The sequence below is a fragment of the Canis lupus genome, chromosome 22, assembly GCF_048164855.1.
Source record: "Canis lupus baileyi chromosome 22, mCanLup2.hap1, whole genome shotgun sequence".
Taxonomy (NCBI): domain Eukaryota; kingdom Metazoa; phylum Chordata; class Mammalia; order Carnivora; family Canidae; genus Canis; species Canis lupus.
The window spans coordinates 26,092,497-26,118,557 of NC_132859.1; the positions used below are offsets into that span (position 1 = coordinate 26,092,497).

General features: G+C 40.5%; 1 protein-coding gene across 5 annotated transcripts in view; it reads left to right on the top strand.

The window, feature by feature from the left end:
• OXNAD1 (oxidoreductase NAD binding domain containing 1) overlaps nucleotides 1-26,061 on the top strand; it is a 36,890-nt gene that overhangs the window by 7,222 nt on the left and 3,607 nt on the right. For 4 of the 5 annotated variants that reach the window (XM_072792871.1, XM_072792870.1, XM_072792868.1 and 1 more), the window contains 4 exons: nucleotides 1,012-1,138; nucleotides 1,402-1,465; nucleotides 13,895-14,001; nucleotides 20,570-20,711. In XM_072792871.1, the coding sequence (XP_072648972.1) occupies nucleotides 1,020-1,138; nucleotides 1,402-1,465; nucleotides 13,895-14,001; nucleotides 20,570-20,711 (432 nt within the window). In that variant the 5' untranslated portion in view covers nucleotides 1,012-1,019. The remainder of the gene's footprint in view (nucleotides 1-1,011; nucleotides 1,139-1,401; nucleotides 1,466-13,894; nucleotides 14,002-20,569; nucleotides 20,712-26,061) is intronic. The other variant, XM_072792872.1, reaches the window with a different exon arrangement.

Below are 26,061 nucleotides of genomic sequence, written 5' to 3' on the forward strand. Positions count from 1 at the left end.
GGAGGGTAGCTTGATTAATACTTTTAAGACTTAATTTTTAGAGCATTTCTAAGTTTATACCAAAATTGAGGGGTAAGTAGAGATTTTCCATGTATTCCCTGCCTGCACACTTGTATAGCTTTCCCTGTTGTCAGTATCCCCCAGCAGAGTGCTACATTCGTTACACTTAATGAACCTGCACTGACATCATAATGATCCAGAATCTGTACTTTAGGCTCACTCTTGGTATTGCATGTTCTGCGGATTAAGACAAATGCATAATTACATGTATCTATCACTATCACATCACCATGGTATCAGGGTATCTTTAGTATCCTAAAAATCTTCTGTGGTTTGATGAATTATTACCAAGTGAAAATACCCACACAATCAGTATTCAGATTAAGAAACAGCATTGTCACTATTACCTCCCTAAGGGTAACTGCTAACTTGATTTCTAACTTGATAGATTAATTTAGTCTGTTTTTGTACTTTCTATGACTGGACTCATAAGATATACGCTTTTTTGAGTCTGGCTTTCACTCTCTTCATGCAGTGTGCTATTCATGATACCTGTGTTACTACATGCGGTCTGTTTATTCTCATTGCCATGACCCTTAGAAAATTTGCTCCTTGCACTTTATCTAGCAAGAAATATTAAAGACATGTGGTGCTTTTTGGCTGGAATGCTATTATTAGGCAGTTTTAAAATCTACTCTCCTTTTCTATAATAGTGTAAGATTAGTGCCATGAGCTTGGTTAGTGATTTTGGAAACTAAGAGAAAGCATGAATATTTGATGGCACCACTAATTACCTAAGTATGTACTGTGGAGATCAGTTGAATCAGCTCCAAGTAGTGGCAGAAATTTCATTAGGGTGGAGTTAGGCTTTAATATTGCTTTGCTGTTTTGTTAGGTCAACTCATAATAGTACCAGCAAAATTCCAGAGTCTTCATTGGCCCCTAAAGTAGCCTACTATTTCCCTACTTTTTCTTAAAATATTTTAACTTCCAAGTTTTCTGTTTGCCCAGGAGGCACCATGGCCTGTGCTGCTGTCATGATTCCTGGGTTGTTACGAAGCTCTGTTGGAACCATCTGTACTCCAGCTACTTCCCTGAGACTGACGTCCAGTACTTTGCGTCACCTTACTCTTACAAGGTGAGTTTCTGGCCCTTGGTGTCTTTTGAGGTGATTCAAAGACATGATCTGCTGATGGTCAAGGGAGGTGTATCAGAGCATCTTGTTTAAACATTCATGCCATCTGTAGACGGTTAAACTTTATTTGGGAATGCCAGTTTTCATGACCACTTTCTAGGGTCCGTAATGTTGTAGTGTATTTTGGATACTCATGATATTACAGGGGAAATGAATTTTTTTTGTGGGGATAATACTTAATAATCTAATTTTACTTTCTATTAAAGCATAATGAAATCCAAAAGGAAAACTGATCACTTGGAGAGAACTGCAAGTGTCATTCGTCGGGAGGTTTGTATCTTTGGGCCGTGGCAAGTTTTTCTAGGCCGAACAGTGCACACGGTTATGACTGGTTCACGGAGAAGACTTTAGATGAGGCCAATCCCTTTGAAGGACAGTTGAGAAAGTTTGTCATTTTTTTGCTCACAACTTTTCTGATAGGACATATGACAACTGATTTGAAAAGATGACCGTGAAATCAAAATTTTGCTTTAAAACTTAGAATAAATGGATTAATTTTTGATGAAGGGAGTATAGCAGCAATTGAAGGACCTATCTTCACATGTGTAATGTTTAGAGCTATATTTTAGGGATAGAACTTTTATAGCCTATGTTTTATGAGTAGTTTACCCTTTGCTTTCTATTTTTTTGTTTGCTTGTTTCTTTTGGCATCATGTCTCAAAGTCCTTGTTCTTATCCCTACTTTAGAACAACTTCTTATTTAATCAAAGGAGAAAGCAATAACATCCGAGAGAGGAAGTTGGATGAGCTCTTGTTACCTTTCCTATGTGCAGATTTTTTCCCTACCATATTCAGATCTAGAAAGCTAATCTACCACCTAAAAGGGTGTCAAGGGCTGGGAAATAAAGGATCCTCACCCTTTACCTCACTGAGTAATCCCATTTTTTTAAAAAAGCATAAAATGGATATTGGATTTTACTTTTTGTGCTTTCTTCACATTTTTTGATATATTTAGCTTAGTGTTGTGCATTCAAACTAACAGTAAGAAAACTATTATACACTTCTATAACCATGGTCAGAAAGTGCATCATTGCAGGAATTTAATTTTTAGTATTAATAGTAAGGTAGACTTTAATGTAAAAGACTATTGTTTAGGCCCCACTTTCCAAACTTTTTTTTTTTTTTTTTTTAAGATTTTTCTTTATTTATTTGAAAGAGAGAGTGTGTGCACAAGCAGTGGGGAGGGGCAGAGGGAGAGGGAGAAGCAGACTGAACAGCTGAACAGGGAGCCTGATGCGGGGCTTCATCCCAGCAGCCTAAGCTGGAAGCAGACACTTAACCAACTGAGCCACCCAGGATCATAGCCCCTCAAGCTAATTCTAAAGAAAATTGCTTTGAGACCATGGGTAGTATGTTTGTGTATTCAGTTTTAGGCCAATTTTTTTTTGAGATGCCTGTGTAAAATTAGCATAGCAGATTTATGGATATTTGGGAAAATACACTTTTCCTACTGATAAATCTGAAAACCCTTTTTTTCTTCTTTTTGATTTGCTCAGCATACAAAAATAAAAGTGTTCATTCTATAAGTGTGTGATAGTATTTCTTTTTAAAAAGTGAAATCCTTCCAGTTTTGAAGCAAAAGCAGTTTATTTAACAAGCTTGGACTATACTCTTTCTGTTGTATTTTGAGGTAGGTAGAATTAGAACAGGGTTTGGTATACTTTCTGTAAAGGGCAAGATAGTAAGTATTTTAGGCTTCATGGGCCATGTTGTCTTGGTTAACAGCTACAAAACTCTGCCTTTGTAGTGTGAAATAGTCATACACAACTCGTAAACAAATCTGAGCCGCTATGTTCCAATAAAAAACATTATTTACCAAAATACCCACATTTGGCCTGTGGAACATAGGTTGCTGTCCCTGAATTAGGTTAGCATTTCAGAATTTTACAGGACAAAATTATTGAGATTGTTGGGGGTTATTTTGAGTGAAGTTTTGTTTTTTGTTTTTTTAAGATTTTATTTATTTGAGAAGGAGAGAGTACACATGGGGGAAAGGTCAGAGAGAGAAGTGGACCTCCTTCTTGATCAGGTAGCCGGATGCCAGGACCCTGGGATCATGACCTAAACTGAAGGCAGACGCTTAATCAGCTGAGCCACCCAGGCGCCCCTGAGTCAAGTTTTAAGAAAACTGCACAGGAAGTTAATGTAAGCTCTAATAGTGTGATTGCAAAGTTAAGAATTTTAATGCCCAGGGAGCCCGTGTGGCTCAGCGGTTTAGCGCCGCCTTCAGCCCAGGGCATGATCCTGGAGACCTGGGATCGAGTCCCATGTTGGGCTCCCTGCATGGAACCTGCTTCTCCCTCTGCCTGTGTCTCTGCCTCTCTCTCTCTCTCTCTCTCTCTCTCGTGAATAAATAAAATCTTAAAAAAAAAAAAAAAAAGGAATTTTAATGCCCAGAAGTCAGAAAATGCAACCATGGTATGACTTTGGTAGAAGAATTTTCCAATTGCAGTTCCTTTTTTCTCTGCTTCTGATTTCCTCTCCTCTCCCAAACAGAATGGGAGCTAGAAGCTGGGAGGAATTGGATAAAAAACTAGATGGTATCTGGGCTATAGCTTCAGTGGATGTAAGGTCAGCAGGGGCTCACCCTCAATTCCTCCAGAGGATGGCTCCTAGCCATAGAGCAGGAGTCAGGCCTTGGACTTGCCAAAATGAACATCAGCTTAGCTTGGGTTGTAGTAGAACTGGATCACTGTCTCATGCCACTCTTGCCTTTTATTTGTTTTGCAAGTATACTTTACAGAAAGGACTCCTAGCATGTCACTTGCTCTTCAGTTCAAGTCTGTAAGATAGCTTTGGAACAGGATGGCATTTGTATTTTATGAAAGAGGAAGCAAAACTTAGGAGATAAGCTACTGGCTTCTCCCTGGACCAGAGGGAAGCTCCAGCCTAGTCTCTGACTCCTAGGCCAAAGGACCCCGCCGCCCCTCCTGGAGTGGGTAAAGAATAGAGCACTCACCCACCCAGAAATGTTTTTTCCTTGTTAGGTCTTCAGTTCTCGAAGAATTTATTGAATAACCACATTATGATGTTAATGCTCTTTCTTATCTAGAGCTGTAAATGTAACCAGCCTGAGGTCATGCTGATGCAGGAAGCTGAGGTCTGAATTGGATGACATTTGACTTCTTTGTTCAAATTCACATTTTTTTTCTTAAGGATCAAAGAATAAGCAGTTCGGGTAACCTTGGAAATGTCAAGGAGATAAATCAGATTATGTAATGCTGTAAAGGATTGTTGAAGTAAGACTTAAGATTTCACTGGGGGAGTCCATACATGCTTGGCCTCTAGAAGGCTGACCCATTGAGCAAGATGGACTCCCTCCTTCAATTTGATGGGAGAGTTTGGTAAGGAAAGAATTTTTAAAATAATTAATTCTTATGCATTTATTTGGAAATATGCCAGACACTAGGCTAGGTTTTAGGGTTGTAGCATTGAGCATGATATATGAAGTCCTTGACCTCAGATTCTGATCAGAAGAGACCGATTTGATGCACCTAATTCATTGTGGAAAAAAATCACTAAGTATTTTTCAGTTGTACTAGTTTGCTTCTTTTAGAAGCCTAAGCATTACCCAAAAATGCCTTATGTGTATCATTGCCTTTTTGTTGACAACGCACTCGATTATATCAAGTTGATTCTCACAACCACCCTCGGAGTAAGATAAAGGGATCCTCGCCCCGTTTCACGGATGAGGAAATTGAGACTTCAGAAATTTAGATGTGGTGACCCTGCTTCCTGATTTTCCCAGGCTAGCATCCCGTTTCACTTTCACCAGTACCCTGTTTTGGATGAAAATTACAGTGTGGGCCTACATTAAAAAGATTTGGTTAGTAAGTGGGGGGGCCTTAGCCCTTGAACTCAGATCTTTGATATCAAACTGGTTTTTCTTTCTATACAACAGAACAATGTGACAGTTGATTTAGACCAAGTTTAATTGAGCAACACAATGGAAGATAAATTTCACAGATCCTCATCTCTGTTATAAATCAAAACTTGACTTAAGTGTTACTGAATATAAGGAAGGAGAGAGTTGTGGGTGGCACAGTAGTTAGTTAATAAAGTCAAATGGCGGGCAGCCCCGGTGGCCCAGCGGTTTAGTGCTGCCTTCGGCCCAGGGCGTGATCCTGGAGACCCAGAATCGAGTCCCACGTCAGGCTCCCTGCATGGAGCCTGCTTCTCCCTCTGCCTGTGTCTGCCTCCCTCTCTGTGTGTGTCTGTCATGAATAAATAAATAAAATCTTAAAAAAAAAAAAAGTCATTTAAAAAAAATAATAAAGTCAAATGGCTGGGATGCTCCTGGGATAGAGACGTCTGGAGAGCCTATGGTTCTTGTGCTGACTATTGAATACTGATAGTGTGCTTGATTTGTGGTTTTGTGGAGGCTTGGGTTTGAGTGGGATGGGCTGCTTAGCTGGAGATCTGGACCATTTCCTGGGTTTAACCCTTAAAGTTCTCTGCTAGTCATCACCTACACATTCTTGGAAGATTGTATGCTGCAGTGGCCTTCTTCATCTCTGAGGGAAGAGGGGCAGGCATCTCTTTGATATGGATTGTTTCTAACAATTGGATGCCTAATTTGCTGTGCTTATCAGAATCTGATAGAGAGCCTTTTAGAGATTATCTAGCCTTGGATGTGCAGTAGTTGGCATTCCAGCCTCCGCACTGTCAGCTCTGACAGCAGAGCATGGTGGGGAAAACCTCAGGCATCCACTACTGGGAGCTGTGTGGCTTGTAGAGGGCCTGGGCCCAGTCTTCTGGTGAGACTCCCAGGGAGGTGTAGTCTGATGGCCCCAGCAACCAGCCCTTGGCTCCTCAGAATGCACAACTCACACTGCTGTGGATGGAAGCCCGCAAAGAACGAAGCTCCTTGGTGGAAGGCTCGGCTTGGTAGTGTTGTAGCCACAATATCCAGCAGTGCCGATGTCATGTGGGCAGTCAATACATGTGTACTGAGTAGAATAAGCAAATGTTAATCCCACCTCTGTGGCTGATTGAGTGTACTGCCTTAATCCCACCTGTACTGCCTTGAATGAGTGTCTTTAAAGTAGGAATGGTGATGACATCCATCTCAAGAGATGAGGTGACAATGTGAGTGTACTAGATGGTTCTGTACAGGTAGGGGTTTGAAAAATGAGGACTTGCTTATACTACCTTCTAGCTATGCCCAGAACTTATTAATGTCTAAAATGTATAGTGTCTCTGCTTTTCACTGACACATTTTTGTTCAATAAATTAAGTCATCTTAAAGACAAGGAAGGCTCCTCTCTGTTTTTCCCCCAGGGGATCCAATCAGGTGAAATAGATTTTATTTTCGATCCAGCAGACCTGTTTTCGGAACCTACTGTGTATGCAGCCGTGTTCTAAGTGCGGGAAGGAGAACAGTGCACGAGGCAGGTAAGGCTCCCACTTATGTGGAGCTTCATTCTGGTGCAGATAAACCAGAGAGTGTCAGACGTGATATATCCTTGAAGACAGGGTAATGGTGTCTTTAGAGGCATGAATGGCTGGGAGTGGGGGTGCTGTTTTAAATTGGTGTGTAACGATTGGAGCTAAGACGAGGAAAAGAGTCAGCCATGTGCACAGCCTTTCTGGCAGAGGAACAGACAGGAGCCAAGACTTTGAGGCAGGAATGAGCTTGGTGTGTTCAGAGGAAGGTGGTAGGATGAGAGGTAGGCAGGGCCCAGGTTGTATAAGCTATTATGGGCTGTATAAGGATTTGTGATTTTATTCTAAGGGGGATGAAAGGTTTTAAGCAGGAAAATGACATATGATTTATGTTTTATTTTTTTTCTGATTTTTTTTTTTTTTTTTGATTTATGTTTTAAATGGGTCATCTATCTGCTTGGTAGGACACCAGACTTTTGTTGTGCTTTGACACCAGCTAGAGGCTATGGACACAGTCCCAGGAGATGTGATGGTGGCTTAGAATAAGATGGTAGTGGTGGGGATGGGGGACAGTGGGTGGAACTAAGACACAGAAAGGGCTGATGGGATTCACGGATTTGTGGTGGAAGGGCTGTAGTGCATACAGTAAAGAGGAGAAGACACCAAGAGATTTGGGATTTGAATAATCTGACCAGATAATAACAGTGGCATATATTTGCTAAAATGGAGATGGACAAGATGGAAGAGAAGAAATAAAGTGCTTGATTTTGTAATCTAGGGTGGGAGGGCAGAATGTGGGGAGAGTGATAGATGAAACAAAATTAGCTATGAGTTTCATCAGCTCATATCAGCCTTTGAATCTGGGTTATGGATACAGTGGAGATTCATTATACTATTTCTCTTACTTTTGTATATGTTTAAATTTCCCGTAATAATAAAAAGGAAGAAACTTGGAGAGATAAAAGAGTTTTGGGTTGGATGTTTAGTTTGAAATGGAAATTCAGATCAGTAGTAGGATAGTTTGGAATTCACTGCTGGAAATAAAAGGTTTTAGCCATGTGGAGAGTAGGGGAAGAGGGCCCATGAATCAGCCCTGGGGTGTGTCAACATTTAGAGGTGAAGCAGAAGAGGAGGAACTAGCAAGGCCAGAGGGAAATCAACAGGGTGTTGGTGAAGCCAGGAGAAAGTGTTTCAAGGGAGGAGTGGCCAACTGTGTTGACCTCTGTGCGGAGAGACATCACTGGATGGAGCAAAATGGGTGGTGGGTGGCTCAATTGCTGAGAGTCAAAGCCTGACTAGACTGTGTTGGAGAGAAAATGGGAGATAAAGTGGAGCCAGGGCCATATAGAACTTTCGAGAATGTTTTATGTGAATGGGAGAGAGAAATGGCCAGATTAAGGGAGAGGCTTGTTTTGTTTGTCTTTTGAGAAGCAGCAAAGCACAGTGGCCAGGTGCCTGGATTCGAATCTCTTTCCACTTACTAGCCTCGGGGCCTTAGTTTTTTAATATATAAAATGGGAATGAGGGGCACCTGGGTGAAGCAGTTATTAAGCATCTAACTTTTGGTTTTGGCTTGAATCATGATCTTGGGGTCCTGAGATCAAGCCCTGCGTTGGGCTTCAATCTGAGCGAGGAGTCTGCTCGAGATTTCTCCCTGTCCCTCTGCCCCTCCTGCTTGTGTTCACTTTCTCTTGGAAATAAGTTTCCCAGAAAAGGCGGGGGGGTGGGGGGTGGGCGGTGATAATGCCTGCTTTCCAGGGTTACTGCAAAGAATGAATGAATTAGTGTATGTGAAGTGCCTGGCACATGGGGAGTTATACATAGGTGTTTGCAGCTGGCATAATGTGGAGTTGGAAGATCAAGTGCAGGTGTCTCATGGAGAAGGGATTAAAGGGGCGGTGTGTGAGAGAGGGTCCTGCTGGAGAAAGCAGAGAGGAAACAGCCCAAGTGGACAGGTTAGCCTTCAGTAGGAGCAAGGAGAGTCCATTGGTCATGCCAGGACTTGGTGTTGACAGGCAGAAGCTACTTATGTAGTTTGTCCAGTTGACAAAATTTTGCGGTCTTGTTGGTAATTCAATAAAACCAGTTTCTTGTAGTCAGATTCCTACTCAGCAGATTGGTTTTCTGCCACAATTTAAATTAATGTCTCTGGGCTTTGATCTCCTTATGTGTAAAATGATGTACTATTTTGGATAATGACTGAATTTTCCTTTGACTCTGAAATTCTCTGTACCCTAAAGGTATTTTTGTTTAAGGTTATCTCTAATCCTGGCTTTGTTTAAATTTTTAAACAGCAAATGAATGAATGGGAGTGAACAGAGGAAGCCAACCAGGTTTCCCAAAGAAAGACCTATTTCCTGCACAGAGACTTTTGCAGCAACAGTAACAACAAAATATCCTACACAAAACCAGTTTTTAAAATCAGTATGATGGAATTTCCTTTTAGATGCTGACTCCGTCAAACCATTAAAAATGTGTGCTAGTAAAAGTTGGCAAATGTATTGTTATTTTATTGAACAGTAGAAGAGTCTAAATGTTATTTTATGGAAAACTTCATTTCCTGCCATGTGTTTTAACTTAGGACGTGGCTAGTTGAGGTTTCAGTTGTGAAATCTTTTGATCCATTAAACATGAGAACAAGTACAAATGTTAAAACATATAGTTTGTCCATCATGTTTTGCTTACTCATAAAAGATAGAATGGCATATAACAAGGGCCATGATTAAAGATCTTAATTATATGAAACTAGCTCCAGAACAAAATAAAGATATGGCCTTCAAAAAGATTTTGCTAATGTCTTTAATCCACATGACTAGAAATCTTTATTGTGTGGCTTGGCATTAATTGAATAAAATAAAGTGTTAATAGGAGGCATGTCTTTAAAAATCATGAGTCATGCAACATACTTTGTGTGACCAGTCATAGCGGTTTTGCCCAGATTATTAGGACTAATAGCAACAGGTATATTACTATTTGTATTAATAGCAATATGTGTAAAGCATCTGGGAACATTTTTGTTCATAGAGACTATCTAAATGAAATGACTTTTTAATAGAAAGTTTAACTTTATTGAATTTTATATTTGAACATTAGCAAGTGATTGCTGATTTCATTTTATATAGTGTAGCATTTGATTGTGAAGCATGCTCACCTTCCAGCTGAAATTCTGTGCCCGTCTCCCCAGGCTCCCCCTCAGTGATTATGAATGTTGGCTTCCCTGCCACCAGGTGACTCTTGAGGATGTTTTTAAAGCTTATACATATCTAGTTTTATCAATGAATATGACAAATGCCAGGTAAACCATTATAAATAAAATAGTCTAGCTTTTGGCTATGTTTTTACAGATTATTATGTTGAAAGAAAATAATGAGTGTTTATAAAATAAACTTTTCTTGGTAAATCTAAAATGAGAGTAATAATGTAACAGAGAGTCCTCTGATGAATCTTATTGTTTTTGTAATAAGATATTTAAAATAGAGTGTTCTACTGAAGAAATCCCTGCCTTCCCTTACCTCTCCCATGGTTTTAAACATGAATCTAGATTTTCTGTAGTGCTTCCCCCTAAGCCTCCTTTTCTTTTTAAACAACAAAAGGCTCCTGAACTTCTACTAATTTTTGTTCAGGAAACTAATTGTAAGTGACTTGAAGTTAGCGTTTTCATTCATTCTGCAGATATTTACTGAATCTTAAACTATGTGTTGAGCTCTGTACTTGATCTAGAGAGATGTAGATTCTATCTTTGACCTTAGGAGGTTTGTGATCTTGTGTGGTGGAAGGGAGACGTTCATGAATATTTATAGTTACATTCACATGCACTAAGTATGCTCAGAAGATGGGAACATTTTATTGGTAGAGTTGAGAGGATGGGGAGAAGCAGGAAAACCTCAGGCAGGATTCAGTCTTTGAGCAGGGCCTGGAAAGGTGGGCAGGAGGTCCACTGACAGGGCTGAGAGCACAGTGGAAGCTGAATGATCTAGGCAGTTTTGGGAGGCAGGTCAATGTCCGGTGCCTTTGAGAACCAGCAGATTGTCCAGTTTGGCTGGTAAACCACTAGCATAGTGATACAAGAGAGGTCAAGCTACAAAGGTCTTTTAGCTTTTTTTTTTTTTTTTTTTTTGAGTTGAGTTGAGTGTTAGCCCCTGGAGGTTTTTGAGCTGGAAAGTAAATCAGTGAGGTCAGAATACTAGCAGTATTTACCTGTTGGCTGCTTTGAGAGAGATAAGGAGGCTAAGGCAGTGTTCAAGTGAGAAGAAATTCTTGGCTCACGATGTTAATGGGTGAGCACAAGGAGGAAGAAACATAAGCTGAATTTGTGGAACTTGTTCGTATTAGGGACAGGATAGGATGCCTGGAAAAGAGGCAAAGTGTGTGTGTGTGTGTGTGTGTGTACACACGTGTACCAGTTGAAAATGGATTTGACTCTTGAGTCCAAGATGAGTTCTGAATTGAACTCCTGGTGATGTAAAGCTGCTGGTTCTGTGGGGCCCCCTGTGGGCAGGAGCAGCCTTCTCCATTTCTACGTCTCCAGTGCCAGGCAGCCCATGCTCAAGGAATGTTTGTGGAGGGGCTGAATATGGTAGATTTGGTTGGACACGTAAATGAGCTTACCATTGGGATGGGGCTATCCAGTGATTAAGGGCCAAGCACACTTAGATTTGAATTCTAACTCAGCCATTGCTGAGTGATCTTGAGTTACTAAACCTTTCAGTTTCCTCATGTGCAGAGTAGAGGATAATGCCACCATCTGTTGGGCTATAATGTGATTATTCATATTAACTGCATGAATTGGTGTACGCGAGACACTTAAGCCTTCACCTGGAATATATCTGTGATAAATGCTCCTCAGACATTGGCTGTTGTTACTCACAGGGGAGTGTAGATGTGAGCCTGATTGCCAAGAAAAGTAAGGAGGGTTTGGGCTGGGGCTTAGTCGCTTTGGGAATGCTTTTGGGAATGCTGGGGAGCCTTGACCTCTGGGGAGCCTTGGCCTAGAGTCGGAAGAGGGAGTGGGACGGAGGCAGTTTACAGAAAGTGCCCACTGAGGAAGTACGAGGAGAAAAGGTAAAGATGTGGGAACCAGGTTGGAGAGGCAGGAGGGGACCCCAAGAGTTCCGCGACATCAGTTATCCCAAGCAAGGAGAATGTTTCAAGATGGAAGGGAAGTAAAAAGTATCAAACTCAGAGAGCTCCGGGAGGGGAAGAACTGAGCCTGGACATTGGAGTTCAGTTGTTGCCTCCTCCAAGTTGTTGACAGAGAGCAGAAGCCAAGTCACCTGTGTTTACCGAGAGTGTCAAGGACAAAGAAGGTTCTGTCAGATAAGGAAGTTATCAGTGGAGGTGGAGATTAAAGGTAAGATAAGATTTCTGAAATAGCTTCAAGACAGTATGGCTTTTAAGTTTGTTCTAGCAAATAGGGTGTGGTGCGAAGACCACTGTACCTTATAGGTCCTTGTCGTCTGTGAGAATCGGCCCCCTGAGGGTGTGCAGTGCTCAGTCTGTGAGGGCCTTCATGGCAGCACTGCTGTGGTTCTGCATATGTAATGATATATGAATAAGGTATAATGTGTAATGTAATAAATATTAATAAGCTGTAATTAGAATGAATGCAGTTAAGATACATTATAACTGACACTTAATGAGTACTTACTATGAGCCAACAGCATTCTAAGTGCTTTGCACGTATATGTCCCCAGCAGCTCTGGGGTACAGGTGTTGTTGATCTTATTTCATAGCAGAGGGGGAACTAAGGTAATGTGCCCAGAGGCCCACAGCTGCTAAGTCAGTGCTGGGGCCAGAATTACATGCCAGGCATTGTGGTTACAGAGCCTGTGCTGTTGGCAGCCACACTGTGCTGCTGCTTTCTGTTTTGTTGCTCAATTGTTTAGGACCGGCACATGGCATTAGGTACCATGTCTGATAAGCAGGAGAACCCTGAAGGAGGAGTCCACTGGAGCTGGGTGAAGCACTGGTTCGGAGAGGGAGGGCAAGACTAGAATTAGAGGTGCAGGAAGAGGGTCAGTGCAGACCAGCCCACTGGCTCTTAGGGAGAGGAAAAAGAGGCCTGGTAAAAATCCAGAGGAAGAGAAGTAAGGGATTTTATGGGAGCAACAGAAAGGTAAGGCATTTTCAGAGATGTTTTGAAGTTGGTGAGGGAGACCACCATCCATCTGGAGAATTGTGCAGTGGGTTTTTAAGAATTGTCTCCCACTGATAGTTCGATTAGACCTAGTCCTGTTGGAGAAAGGGGCTGAAGGAGCCAGCTTTAGGGTGTGAGGTGCATTGATCTTGACAGCTTTCCAACACACTCTTCAGTGGAGCCGTGAACCTAACTAACACCATCCATGGAGAATGATTGTATTTTGGTCACCTGCTATTGCTTTGATTTGCTTCCAGAAGTGGAATTGAATGGCAATAGGAGGTTGAGGAAAGAGTCATACTGTCTTTTTTCCCCTGTTGTGAAAATATCCCAGATTTCAGGAGGAAGAAAAGCCCAAAAGTAGAAGAAACAAAAAATGAAGGAAGTAGAGGCATTTTGAATTTGAGGGATGCTGAGGGGTGAATGACACTGAGGAGTGCCTAGCTCACACCTTAGGATTTTCTAGAAACCAGATATGTTGTTTACAGTAGTGCTTCTCAAGCTATCTGTAACGAAGAGCTGTTTTTGATACTGTTCAAAGGTTGTGGACTGTTTGTATTTTGTCAAATATAATCAGTGAATTAGAAATAATAAATTAAAAAAAAAACAAGGAATACAAACCCAGTTTATTGTCTATAATTAGATTCAACAGACTCTGAAATTGCTTAAAAAAAAAAAAAGTTTGTAAATGCTTACTTGTAATTTCTGAAATTAGCTAGTCTTGGACTTGTTGCCAGGCTCAGAACAAACAGAGGCTTGTACCTAACAGCGAGCTTTACTTTAAGTATGTCATACTGACCGAGAATTTAGATGGCAGGCAGGTGGTTCACAGGGCTCCTGTTTCCCCCAGGCTCTTTCCAGATTACCCAGCCTGGTGCATGGAGCATACCACGTGCTCACCAAATGAACACTTATTAAACAGCCTCTTTAAGAGATGATTTTTGTGTGCAGAATAAAATTCAATTAGTATGATAGCCAGTCTCTCAAAAATAAAAGAATTAAATTTGTTCACTTGGTGGTAGGCAGCATTTTAAAGCAGAGTGTACCTTGTTTTGCAGTTTTCAAAAAATCACATCTTTGTAGATTAAAAAAAAAAAAAAGCCTTAGTTACCAGGAAACTAGTTTGTTTCTGATGTGTATACACACTAACCTCAGTCACAGTTCATCTTTTGCTCTAGGTCGTGTCGGCTGCTAAGGTGTGTGGGGCTGCTGATGAGTCACCATCAGTGAAGAGGCTGCACCTTCTTATTGCTGATAAAGACTTTTCTTTTAAAGCTGGCCAGTGGTAAGTGGCTTCTCTGTTTCCTTAGTGTTGTGTTCATGAAGGTGCCATCAAATAGAAGGGCTTATCATTGTTATTATTCTTTTTTATTTTTTTTTAAGATTTTACTTATTTATTCATGAGAGACACACAGAGAGAGAGAGACAGAGACACAGGCAGAGGGAGAAGCAGGCTCCATGCAGAGAGCCTGATGTGGGACTCGATCCCAGGTCTCCAGGATCACGCCCTGGCTGAAGGCAGCGCTAAACCTTAGCCACCTGGGCTGCCCTATCATTGTTATTATTATTTTAAATTTTAAGAGAACTTCAAGGAGACTGCGCAGAGCGTGGAGCCCGATAGAGGGCTCCATCCCATGACCCCGAGATCACGACCTGAGCCAAAACCAGGAGTTGGATGCCCAACCAACTGAACCACCCAGGTGCCCGTAGAAGGGCTTATTTTTTCTTCTGGAAGGGATTATGTGTCTAGCTGTTTTTCCTGAGGAATAGGAATTCTAGCCCATCCCCATTCAGGGGGAGCCTTCCTTAGGCATAGGGAATCTGATTCTTTTCCTCACCTCAGAGCTCACCTTGGTTTTGAGCCCTTGACCTTCTCAGTCATATATGAAAATTGCTGCCTTGAGTTTTGTAGATTGAAACAAAGCTTAGTTCTGAGCCACGGACCTGATAACTGATAATTATGCTCTTCAGAAATGGTTGCTATAATAGAATGCTCTGGAATAATCTAATCGGCTTGATTATTTGTGCTGGGGATTGATACATTGTAAAAAATTAGTCTTTATGTCAAATACAGAGTAAACACAGCAGTCTGGAAAGAAGAATACCCAGTTATGTCACAGAACTGACCACCCTCTCAACTGAATTACTGCATCACTTGTCTGAGTTGAGTTTAAATATTTTCCTGAATTTATTATCAGGACCCCCCCGCCGATCAGGCCCAGCTTGCACCACACTGATTGTGCCTATTTGACACCGAAGACTAGTCAGCATACGGACAGGCTAACAGCCCAGCTGTCCCACTATTCCTGCGAGTGGCTTCACTGAGTTGCAATTCAAGTTGCATTGTAAATAAAACAGCTTGTATTTCCTTAGGAAAGGTGTGTTTGGGTGTATGTTTCCTTTATTTAAATAAAGCATTCATTTCTAAGTGAATTTCTGGCATGTCAATCTTGGTAGTATTTCTTAGGAGTCACTTGACTAATTTTGGCAGTCCATCTGGAAATGTGGTTTTGTTAGAAGGAGGATGTGTGATAATAGCAAGAGTTAGCAGTCTTGTGTTAATAGTTTGCCTTTGAATTTAGAACTAGAAAACAAGATGCTGATTGCAATAATTTGCGTTTGTGAAGCAATTTACTGCAATCTTTGCACATGTTCAGTGATACATATTAAATGCATTTGGGCTGTTTTAGGGGGGCGGGCAACATTTTTACCCTTCAAAAATAGTTTAGCAGTTATTACATTGAAAAGTGGAAACTTTAATTGTAATGATCTGTCTTTCCGTATTTCCCTTCTGTGGAAGTGTTTGGGTCCTGTGCACAGCATTGTCCCTGTGTCTTCAGCTCTGAATTGCGCCAAGACTCCTGATTAGAGAAAGACCGTGCACTGGTTTATAATGCTGCTACCTTGGTGTGCCTGCAAGTGTATTAGCACTTGCAAACTGTAGTTACCAGATAAAAATACCATCATTCCCTAGTGATATATATAGAAATAGGGTTCCCCTGTGATCCTCAAGATTAGATTTTCAGGGTTGGTATTATATATCCCATTTCGATGAATGGATTTGGTAATCTCACTGATGTCAGGACTGGTTTTACAATGCACCTGACAGACTCCTGCTGCAGAGGGCGGACATCAGGGTGGTCATCTCTGGCTATTTAGTATTGACCTTTCCCTGCCAGGTGTCCATCAGCATTCATTCCTGGCATTTGAACCTCCCCTTTTAAAAGATTGCTCCCTTGCCACTGACTTATTGTGTGGCTGTAAGTTCTTTTGGAAATTTGACTTCTTGCTTACCGAATGGCTATTTGCTTAGATTAGTGATGTCTGCATCTTCGGTTCCATTGCTAGGATGGCTTTTGCTCTGCATTCTGTTAGGTTATCAGCTTGATGGTAAGCTCCATTAGTAGCATTTTGGGGAAGAGGACAAAGATCAGGGAGAGAGAGTATGGATGCAGCTGCCATGCAATTTGTATAGTTAGGATTATTAGAGTGGAGTGCTGCTAGAGGTAAAGGAGAAGATTGCTCTTGGGCTTATCTCTAGGGTCAGAGATTGGGCCATGATCCCACATCTCTGAATTCCTGACCACTGCCCTCATCTGACACCTGCCAAACTAAGAGGGAGGCTCTAGACCTGCACAGGACCAAGGGGAAGCAAGGCCAAAGCATTTTTGTAGAGAGCAAGGTGTGTCTCTGACTTCATGTAAGATGACATAAATTTTCATGTTTGAAAGTGACTGGGCTCTACTAAGAGAAAGGGCTCCAAGAAGAAACAGATGAGAGGAGTAAGATCAATGAAATAAGATTCTACTCCTACCCTCTAGCAGGGCCGCTGCATTGTGGGCAGTATATACCCTCTGTGGCCGTGTTCAGCAGCCTCGACTCTTACATGACCACACATAAAAAGCGCCACGTTCCTTGGTGTCATCATTGTTCAGTTCAGACTGTGTCCTCCTCCATGCTTGTTTGGTGACTGCTGTGTGTTTTTAAGACTCCGCTGTGAAGTCTTCGTTAATTCCTCCATACCTGGTATAATTGACTGCTGCATCCTCTGCTTTCTCCCCCCTTCAACCCCAGGAAGATTTTTTTTAAAATAGTGGTTTTATTAGTTTTTTCCCGATGAAATCACATATGTTGGACGTAAGAAGAAATCTACACTAAGTTCCAGTTCTTCCAGACAGGTCTCAAATGATGAACATTTTCTCTCCTCCAAGCAGATTTTGTCATAGCCCCTGTAATTATATTTATTTGTTCATTTTCTTCCCATTTGAGTGAGTTTATTGAGGGCAGGAATCACAACATTCTTTTTTTTTTTTTTCCTTTTTTTTTTTTAAGATATTTATTTATTCATGAGAGACACACAGAGAGAGAGGCAGAGACATAGGTAGAGGGAGAAGCAGGCTCCCCAAGGGGAGCCTGATGTGGGACTCGATCCCCAGACCTGGGATCATGCCCTGAGCTGAAGGCAGACACTCAACCCCTGAGCCACCCAGGCGTCCCAGGAATCACGACATTCTTGATCTTTAGCTCCAGCACTAACCATGGTGCCTGTACTAGGTAAGCAGGTGCTATCTGTAGTATTTGCACAGGGGATGAGGGAGGGGCTCCACATGCTCAAGCTGAAGACTAAAGGGTTTTAGGATCTCATGGTGAAGCATCAACTTTTGGCCACAGTTTGTGTACCTGGTCTCTGCTGGGCCCTGGGGCTGGACGGGGCTGCCTACTGTGTCACAATTAGATAAGGATATGTGGCTTCACTACACAGTTAGGCTCTTTCTCCCAGTTTTTCCTATATTCACTTTTATGAGAGTGCAGTTAGTACCTCAGCTCTTGGCTTCAAGAATGCTAGTCTTGGAAAGGGCATTTTTTAAGTGTGTGTGTGTGTGTGTGTGTGTGTGTGTGTGTGTTTAAAATTTTTTTTCTTGGGATCCCTGGGTGGCTCAGCGGTTTAGCACCTGCCTTCAGCCCAGGGCGTGATCCTGGAGTCCCAGGATCGAGTCCCACATCGGGCTCCCTGCCATGGAGCCTGCTTTTCCCTCTGCCTGTGTCTTTGCCTCTCTCTCTGTCTGTCTCTCATGAATAAATAAATAAAATCTTTTTTTTTTTAACAAAATCTTTTTAAAAAAAATAAAATAAAATAAAAAATAAAAACTTTTACTTGGACAGATGTTTTATTAAATGTGTATTGTGCATATTTTCTTAAATCCATTCAGATGAAGTTTTGATGTCATTTGAATTCTGTAGCATTTAATGAAGGAGTCTTTTTTTTTTTTTTTTTAAGGTTGCTTTCCAAAGTTACTGGAGAAGGAAAGATCCCTTCACTTATCTGAGAGAATGGCCTTTATCAACATCAAGCAGCAGAGGGCGCTATGGTTTAGGATATGAAGCTGCAAAAAGTAGCTCATTGATTAACTTATTTTTTAAAACATAGCTGTAGAGATACTCTTGTAGTTCTTCTCTGATAGCATACAGAAACTGTATTAATAAATATTAGCTATAGGCACAACAAGAGAGGCAGAGACACAGGCAGAGAGAGAAGCAGGCTCCCTACAGAGAGCCCGATGTAGGACTCAACCCCAGGACCCTGGGATCACACTCTGAGCCAAAGGCAGATGCTCAACTGCTGAGCCACCCAGGTGTCCCTATTTTAGCTCTTTTATGGATCATTTGTAGCATAAAGTAATTTTTTCTAGGCTAGTTTCTCCATTTTTTTTTTAACCTTGGTGTTTGGTGTCATATCTAAGTAACTGTTACCATGAAGTTACTCCTCTGTAAGTCTTCCAAAAGTTTATAATTTTTCTTACCTTTAAGTCTGTGACCCATTTTGAGTTAATTTATGTATATGGTGTGAGGTAGGGGTCCGACTTCATTCTTTTAATGTGTGGATATCCAGTTGTTCGTTGAAAAGACTGTTCTTTTGTCATTGAATTATGTTGATACCCTTGTCAAAAATCAATTGACCACATGTTTAAGAGTTTACTTTTGGACTTGGAATTCTTCTTCTTTTTTTTTTTAAGATTTTATTTATTTATTTATTTATGTGAGACAGAGAGAGACAGAGACATAGGCACAGGGAGCCTGATGCAGGGCTTGATCCCAGGCCCTAGAATCATAACCTGAGCCAAACAAAGGCAGATGCTCAACCACTGAGCCCCTCAGGTGCCCCTGGACTTGTAATGGTTTATCATTGGTCTATGTGCCTGTCCTTATGCTAGTACTACAGTGTCTTCATTAACTGTAGCTTTATAGTAAGTTTTGAAATCAAAAGGTGTGAGTCCTCCAAATTTGTTCTTTTTCCAGATTGTTTTGATGATTCTAGGTTCCTTTTATTTCCATATTAATTTTATGATCATTTTGCCAGTTTCTGCAAAGAAACCATCTGGAAGTTTAGATAGGTATTGCATTGAATCTGTAGATCTATGTGGAGAGTATTGCCCTTTTTTTTTTCTTTTTAAGATTTTATTTATTCATAGAGACACACAGAGAGAGAGGGGCAGAGACACAAGCAGAGGGAGAAGCAGGCTCCATGCAGGGAGCCTGACGTGGGACTCAGTCCCGGGACTCCAGGATCATGCCCTGGGCTGAAGGCGGCGCTAAACCGCTGAGCCACCCGGGCTGCCAAGTATTGCCATCTTAACACTATTAAGTCTTTCTGTCTATGAACATAAGATGTCTTTTTATTTATTTAGATCTTTTTTAATGTTTCTCCATAATGTTTTGTGGTTTTCAGTGTGCAAGTCTTATACTTTTGTTAATTTATTCCCAATTCTTTTTTATGCTATTATAAATTTTATTTTTCTTAATTTCACATTTAAATTGTTAACTGCTAGTGTATACAAATACAATTGATTTTTATTAATCTTGTATTCTGTAATATTATTTGAACTTGCTTATTGGTTCTCCTATCTTCATAGCAGATTCCTTAGGATTTTCTATATACATCATGTCATCTGCAATTTCTTCCTCAAATCTTCGTACCTTTTATTTCATTTTCTTCCTTAATTGCCTTGGCTAGAACCTCTAGTACAATGTTGAAAAGAAGTGTTAGGAGCAAACATCCTTGTCTTATTTCTGTGTTTAGGGGAAAAACTTGTAGCTTTTTACCATTAAACATTACACATTTTGTTGAAAGCCTTTGTTAGATTGAGGAGGCTCCCAGTTTCATAGTTTGCTGACTATTTTTATTATGTAAGGGTCTTAAATATTGCCAACTGCCTTTTCTGCACGTATTGAGATGATACTTGGGTTTTGTCCATTGTTCTAAGTGGTGTATTTCACTGATTGATTTTCAGGTGTTAAACCAACCTAGAATTTCTGGGATTTTTAAATCTGTATTCACAAGGGATACTGAACTGTAGTCTTTTCTTGTTATATCTTTGTCTGGTTTTGGTAGGGTAATACTGACCTCATAGAATGAGTTGGTAAATGTTCTTTCTGTTTTGGGGGAAGAGTTTATAAAAGTTTAGTGTTCTTTAAAAATGTTTGGTAGAATTTCACCAGTGATGCCATCTGGACCTATCCTTTTCTTTCTAGGAATTTTTGAAATTACTAAAACTATTTACTTGTTACAGGTCTGTTCAGATTTTCTGTTTCTTCTTGAGTTCAATTTGGTAATTTCTGTCTTTCTAGGAATGTATCCTTTTCATCTAAGTTATCTAAGTTTTTGTCATATAGTTGTTCATGGAATTCCTATAATAATCTTTTATTTTTGTAAGGTAGGTGATGATGTCCTCCTTCCATTCTTGATTTTACTCATTTTATCTTTTATTTTTTTTTAAGTTTGTCAGTTTTACTTATTTCATTGCCCACTTTTAAAATCGCTTCAACAAAAAGCGCTTATTTGCCTTTCTTTTTAGGATTGATTTCTTTATCCCAGGAGTGTCTGTGGTTGGTGGGTTCTCAATATGCTCCAGCCCCAGACTGCTAGAACAAGAGAGAATGATAGAATTGGCAGTGAAATATACAAACCACCCTCCTGCTCTCTGGATTCACAATCAGGTGAGCAAACCTGTTTAAACTTGGAGATCTGGCCATTGCTTCCTCCCACAAAATTTGTGTTCAGCTCAATTCATGCACCTAAGAAACCTAGCTAGGCTTGAGTGAAAAGGGTACATGCTCACAAAGAGCTCCCCTACATCCAGAATTCCGACTCTATAATGCTCGAAGAAGCAGAATCCTTTTGATGCATTAAGGAAGACTCACAGATACTTTGAGATCTGAAAATATCTTCTGGGTTGCCAGTGTTCAGTTGAATACTGCTTTAGTATATGAGCATTTTACTTTATATGTAAGGCTTTTTTAAATTGGCTCTCTGTATGTATGTCTTGTAAATGGTAAATCTATAAATCAGATTATTTTGTCCTAACTATCCTAAATAAAAGGAATTAAACTATTATTCTGTCACTTGGAAAGGAAGTGATTTCTTTTTTTTTTTTTTTTTTTTTTTTTTAAGTTTATTTATGATAGTCACACAGAGAGAGAGAGAGAGAGGCAGAGGGAGAAGCAGGCTCCATGCACCAGGAGCCCGATGTGGGATTCGATCCCGGGTCTCCAGGATCGTGCCCTGAGCCAAAGGCAGGCGCTAAACCGCTGCGCCACCCAGGGATCCCAGGAAGTGATTTCTGATCACATCCCACTTGTGCCCACAGCTGAGCGCTGCTAAGTCCATGGTACCATTGCCTCTCTGGAGAGTTCTTAACACGGTATCCTGAGAGGGAATCCACCTTTGCTGCTAATAACTCATGTTTCACCATGAGACTCAACACAGTCCTACATAAGCTGACTATTCATCACCTCTGAGAACTCTGATAACAAAGAATGAGCTCAGCACAAGTCACTTGTTTGCCTTCTTAGTTTTTGACCCTTGTCTCCTTTTGCCATCCCTTTTCTTTCTAGAGTGTGCCTTCTATATTTACCAACAACCTCCATCCCGACCCAGGCATTTTCTTATCTCCAGAAAGGAGTTACTAGTACGATATTGTAGCTATAGACCAACTGATTTTAAAATCAAAGGGACTAGAGTTTTTGAAACAGAATAAAGTAGAAAGAATCACATTACTCAAATGTCAGAATAAAATAAAGCTATAATAATCAAAACAGTGTGGTATTGGTGAAGGGATGGACACACAAATTGATGGAAGAGAATAGAGAGTTTAGGAGTATCCAACACACATACGGTAATTTGATTTTTGACAACTGTGCTAAAGAAATTCAGTGGCGAAAGGATAGCCCTTTCATTTTTTTTTTAAATTTTTATTTATTTATGATAGTCACAGAGAGAGAGAGAGAGAGAGAGAGAGAGAGAGGCAGAGACACAGGCAGAGGGAGAAGCAGGCTCCATGCACCGGGAGCCCGACATGGGATTCGATCCCGGGTCTCCAGGATCGTGCCCTGGGCCAAAGGCAGGCGCCAAACCGCTGCGCCACCCAGGGATCCCTGGATAGCCCTTTCAACATGTAGTGCTGGAACAATTATTTATCCGTATGTCAAAAAAAAGAATTTTGTCCTAAGTGTCATACTTTTTGATGAAAAATTCCCGCAAAATAAATTGTAGATATCATTGGAAAACACAAAATTATAACAGTTTTAGAAGAAAACATAGGAAACATTCTAGACTTGAGGGTAGGTGCATTAGGACATGACACCAAAAGTCAAATCTGTAAAAAGAAGAGATTGATAATAGGACTTAATCAAAATTCAAAATATTTTTTTACAAAAGATACTATTAACAGAATTTTTAAAAAACAAGCTACAGACTCAGAAAGTTGTTTGCACTTAGTTATCCAACAAAGGTTACTTAATATCCAAAATACTTAAAGAGCTCTCAAAAATCAGCAAAAAGAAAACAAGTGTAATTTAAAAATGGACAAAAGACTGCTCCTGGCATGGAGCCTGCTTCTCCCTCTGCCTGTGTCTCTGCCTCTCTCTCTCTCTCTGTCTATCATGAATAAATAAATAAATAAATCTTTAAAAAAAAATGGACAAAAGACTGAATAGATACTTTGCTACTAAGGATATAAGAACAGCTAATAATCAATGACAGGATATTGAACATCATTCGGGAAGTGCAGATTAAAACCAGATACAGGGATCCCTGGGTGGCTCAGCGGTTTAGCGCCTGCCTTGGGCCCAGGGTGCGATCCTGGAGACCCGGGATCGAATCCCACGTCGGGCTCCCGGTGCATGGAGCCTGCTTCTCCCTCTGTCTGTGTCTCTGCCTCTCTCTCTCTCTCTCTGTGACTATCATAAATAAATAAAAATTTTTTTAAATAATAATAAAAAAAACCAGATACAGTGGGATATCTCTACCCCACCTATTAGAATGATTAAAGTTAAAAATTCTGACAGTACCAAATGCTGGTAAGGATGTGGAGTGACTGGAACTCTTTTATAGCTTATATTGCTAGCAGAAATGCAAGATACAGCAGCCAGTCTGGAAAACATTTTGGTAGTTTTATATGAAATTAAATATACATTCTTTTTTGAAATTAAATATACATTTATCATAAGTCATAGTAATAGTGCTCCTGAGTCTTTATTCTAGAGAAACAAAAGCTCTGTTCATATAAAAACCTGTACATGAACATTTATAGTGGTTCTATTCATAATTAACAAAAACTAGAAACAACCCAAATGTCCCTCAAAAGGTGAATGGGTAAACAAATTGTAATGTTATTCAGCAGTAAAAATGGGTGAACCATTGATGGACTCCACTTGGGTGAGTCTCAGAGGCCACATATTGAGTAAAAGAAGCCAATCTCAAAGGTTACATACTCTATAATCCCATTTCTGTCACACTCTGGAGGACAGAAATACAATGAGTGGTTAACAGGGGTTAGGGGTAGGGAAAGATGTGATCATAGAGGGGAAAGCACAGGGAGGTTTTGAGGATGATGAGACTGTTCTGTATCTTGGTTTTGATGGTAGTTAGATCTGTGTATGTGTTAAAATCCACAGAATTGTACTCCCCTCTACCCCCCAAAAAAGTTTTTAAATCTACAGCGGCATACAAAAATATCCATTCTAATTGTGATTTACATGCCGAGTTGTTTCTGTTCAGAGTAAGGCAGCCACTTGCCCTAGCATTTCCATTCTAAGTATCCTGTCACATTTTTTTACCCTCTGACCTTCAGAGTCCTTCCTTCCACATGTCCTCAGCTGCCTCATTCCTTTTTAGATTATTTCTGGATTTCCCACCCATTGCTGTCTCTCAAAAAATGCTGTAGGGGTGGGACCAGCAAGGTTGCCATGTGCCCCTTGCTTGGTGTTAAAATGAGCTTAGTGCCACGAGCCCCCTCCAGTTATCTGCCTCCCACGTGACCTGCCCTGGTCCTGGTCCACAGCTCCCTGCTTGGTTTCATGCCTCATTGGCATTTCAATGAAGGAACTTATTCTTAGAGGCTGAAGAAAATCTCCAAGTGGCATTGCTTGAATGCACATTTTAATTGTAGTGCCTACTCCACTCTGCCCGGTGGGAGTTGCAAACAGCCTTTATGAAGTCAGATTTTTCTTGGAACCGTTCTCAGGTGGCTATTTTCCTCCTGAGGATTTGTCTTATTAAGCTATTAGAGTGGACAATGGAGGCACGTGAGTGTCTGGGTGGCAGCAGGCCGCTCTATTGGGACATGGGATAAAGTGCCATAAATGTCTTCCTTTATTTTATCTGCTTTGGCTCAGGCTCCTGGCAGGGTAAAGGGTTCTAGACAGCTATTGTGTGCTGGGCTCCAGTTGCTGTGGAAAAGTTGTTTATTTCCCAAGTAGAAAATCTATACCCAAAACATGGCTGTGTAATTGAAGGTAATGTCCTTTTACTCACTTCCATATTACAGCGTGCAGTACTTTGAGTGTTGTATTCGTGCTACCTTGGCAGCTTTTATTGATCAATAAAAGACAAAGATGGCTTTTCATTCTTTCCAGATGCTAGCAAATGAGAAGATAGATCTATTTAAGATTATTTTGTCACTCGGGAGATGGCAGGCCCCTTTATTTTTTTTTATTTTTTTTATTATTTTTTTTTTGCCAACTTTAGAGCTTTGAAAATACTCTGGTTTCAAAACACAGTTCTCTAAAGGCTTTGCTGTCATTACTAATCCTGCTGAAGATGATCACTGGAGAAAATGATTTCTTTCTCATTTCTTAGTTTCTTTTACTCATAGATTCTTAGAGATAAAGGGAGACATGTACAGGCAAGCAAGATGGGGAGTGAGGGGACAGAGATTAAATCTGTTGTCATCATTAGGCAGAACTTTTCATACCATAGCTTCTGTTTTAGAGACTTGAAAAGAAAGGGCATTTTGAAGCACTTTGGTAGCCAGTGTAGTGATCCGAGATTGTACTTACTCCTAACAGAATGCTCCATTGCTGCTAATTTCTCTTGTCAAGAATGAAAACCCACTTACCATCCTTCGTGTAAAAATGGCCTATATATAAGTTTAGCTGTTTTTCTTTTCCCTCCGGGAAAGGATTTCCCTTTGCTTAATAGTTTGTTACAGGAAAGGATCTCTTTTGTGAATTAGAATAATTTTCTTTTTTTTCTCACATTTCTCTGAGACTTTTTTTTTTTTTTGAGACTAAATCTTCTTTAAGATTTAACTTCTTTAAGTTGTAAAGTTCCAAATTCAATTCATGTCAGAAAGTACTTACCTGCCTACCTGCCATATAGGGTGTCAAGGAGTGAATGCTGAGGGTTTGGTCTTTAAAAAGCACATGATTACTTATTGCTTCTTAAGAGAGAGTTCATTTAGTTGATTTACATCAGGAACATGTAATGGAGCAAACTTTTGCTCTTAATACAAATTTCTTTAGTTCTAGATTCTGTTTTTTAATGACAGGGAAGAAAGAAGCAGGTCCCCCAGAGCTTTTCTCCATGACAGCTTCAGTGACTGAAACACCTCCTCTAATAGAGCTTGACGCCAGCAAGCTGTTCTTCCGCCACACGGTGTATCATGTGATGGCCACCACAGCCCTGTGAGGTGAGCAGGACAGGTGTTGGTACCCATTTAACAGATGCAGCAGCAGAGGCTCAGAGAAATGAAGGAACTTGAGGGATTTCATAGGCTGTGATTAATAGTCATTCTTCTCTGACTCTTACATCAGTACATTTTCTCCAAACTAGAGGTCTCAACTCTCTCAGATCCAATGCCCTCTTTCTAGAACTACCCGAAATGAAACTCAAAGTTAATGTAATCACGTGAAAAAATTTTTTGGGTGGCATAATTCTCCAAGTGTAATGCCAAGGAGAAATAAAGAAAACTCGTAGATTAAATAGTAATTAGGAATCCCTAATGAGAGACTATGTATTTCACTATATCAGTGGTTGGGCAGATCTTAACTAGAAGATGGAATAAAG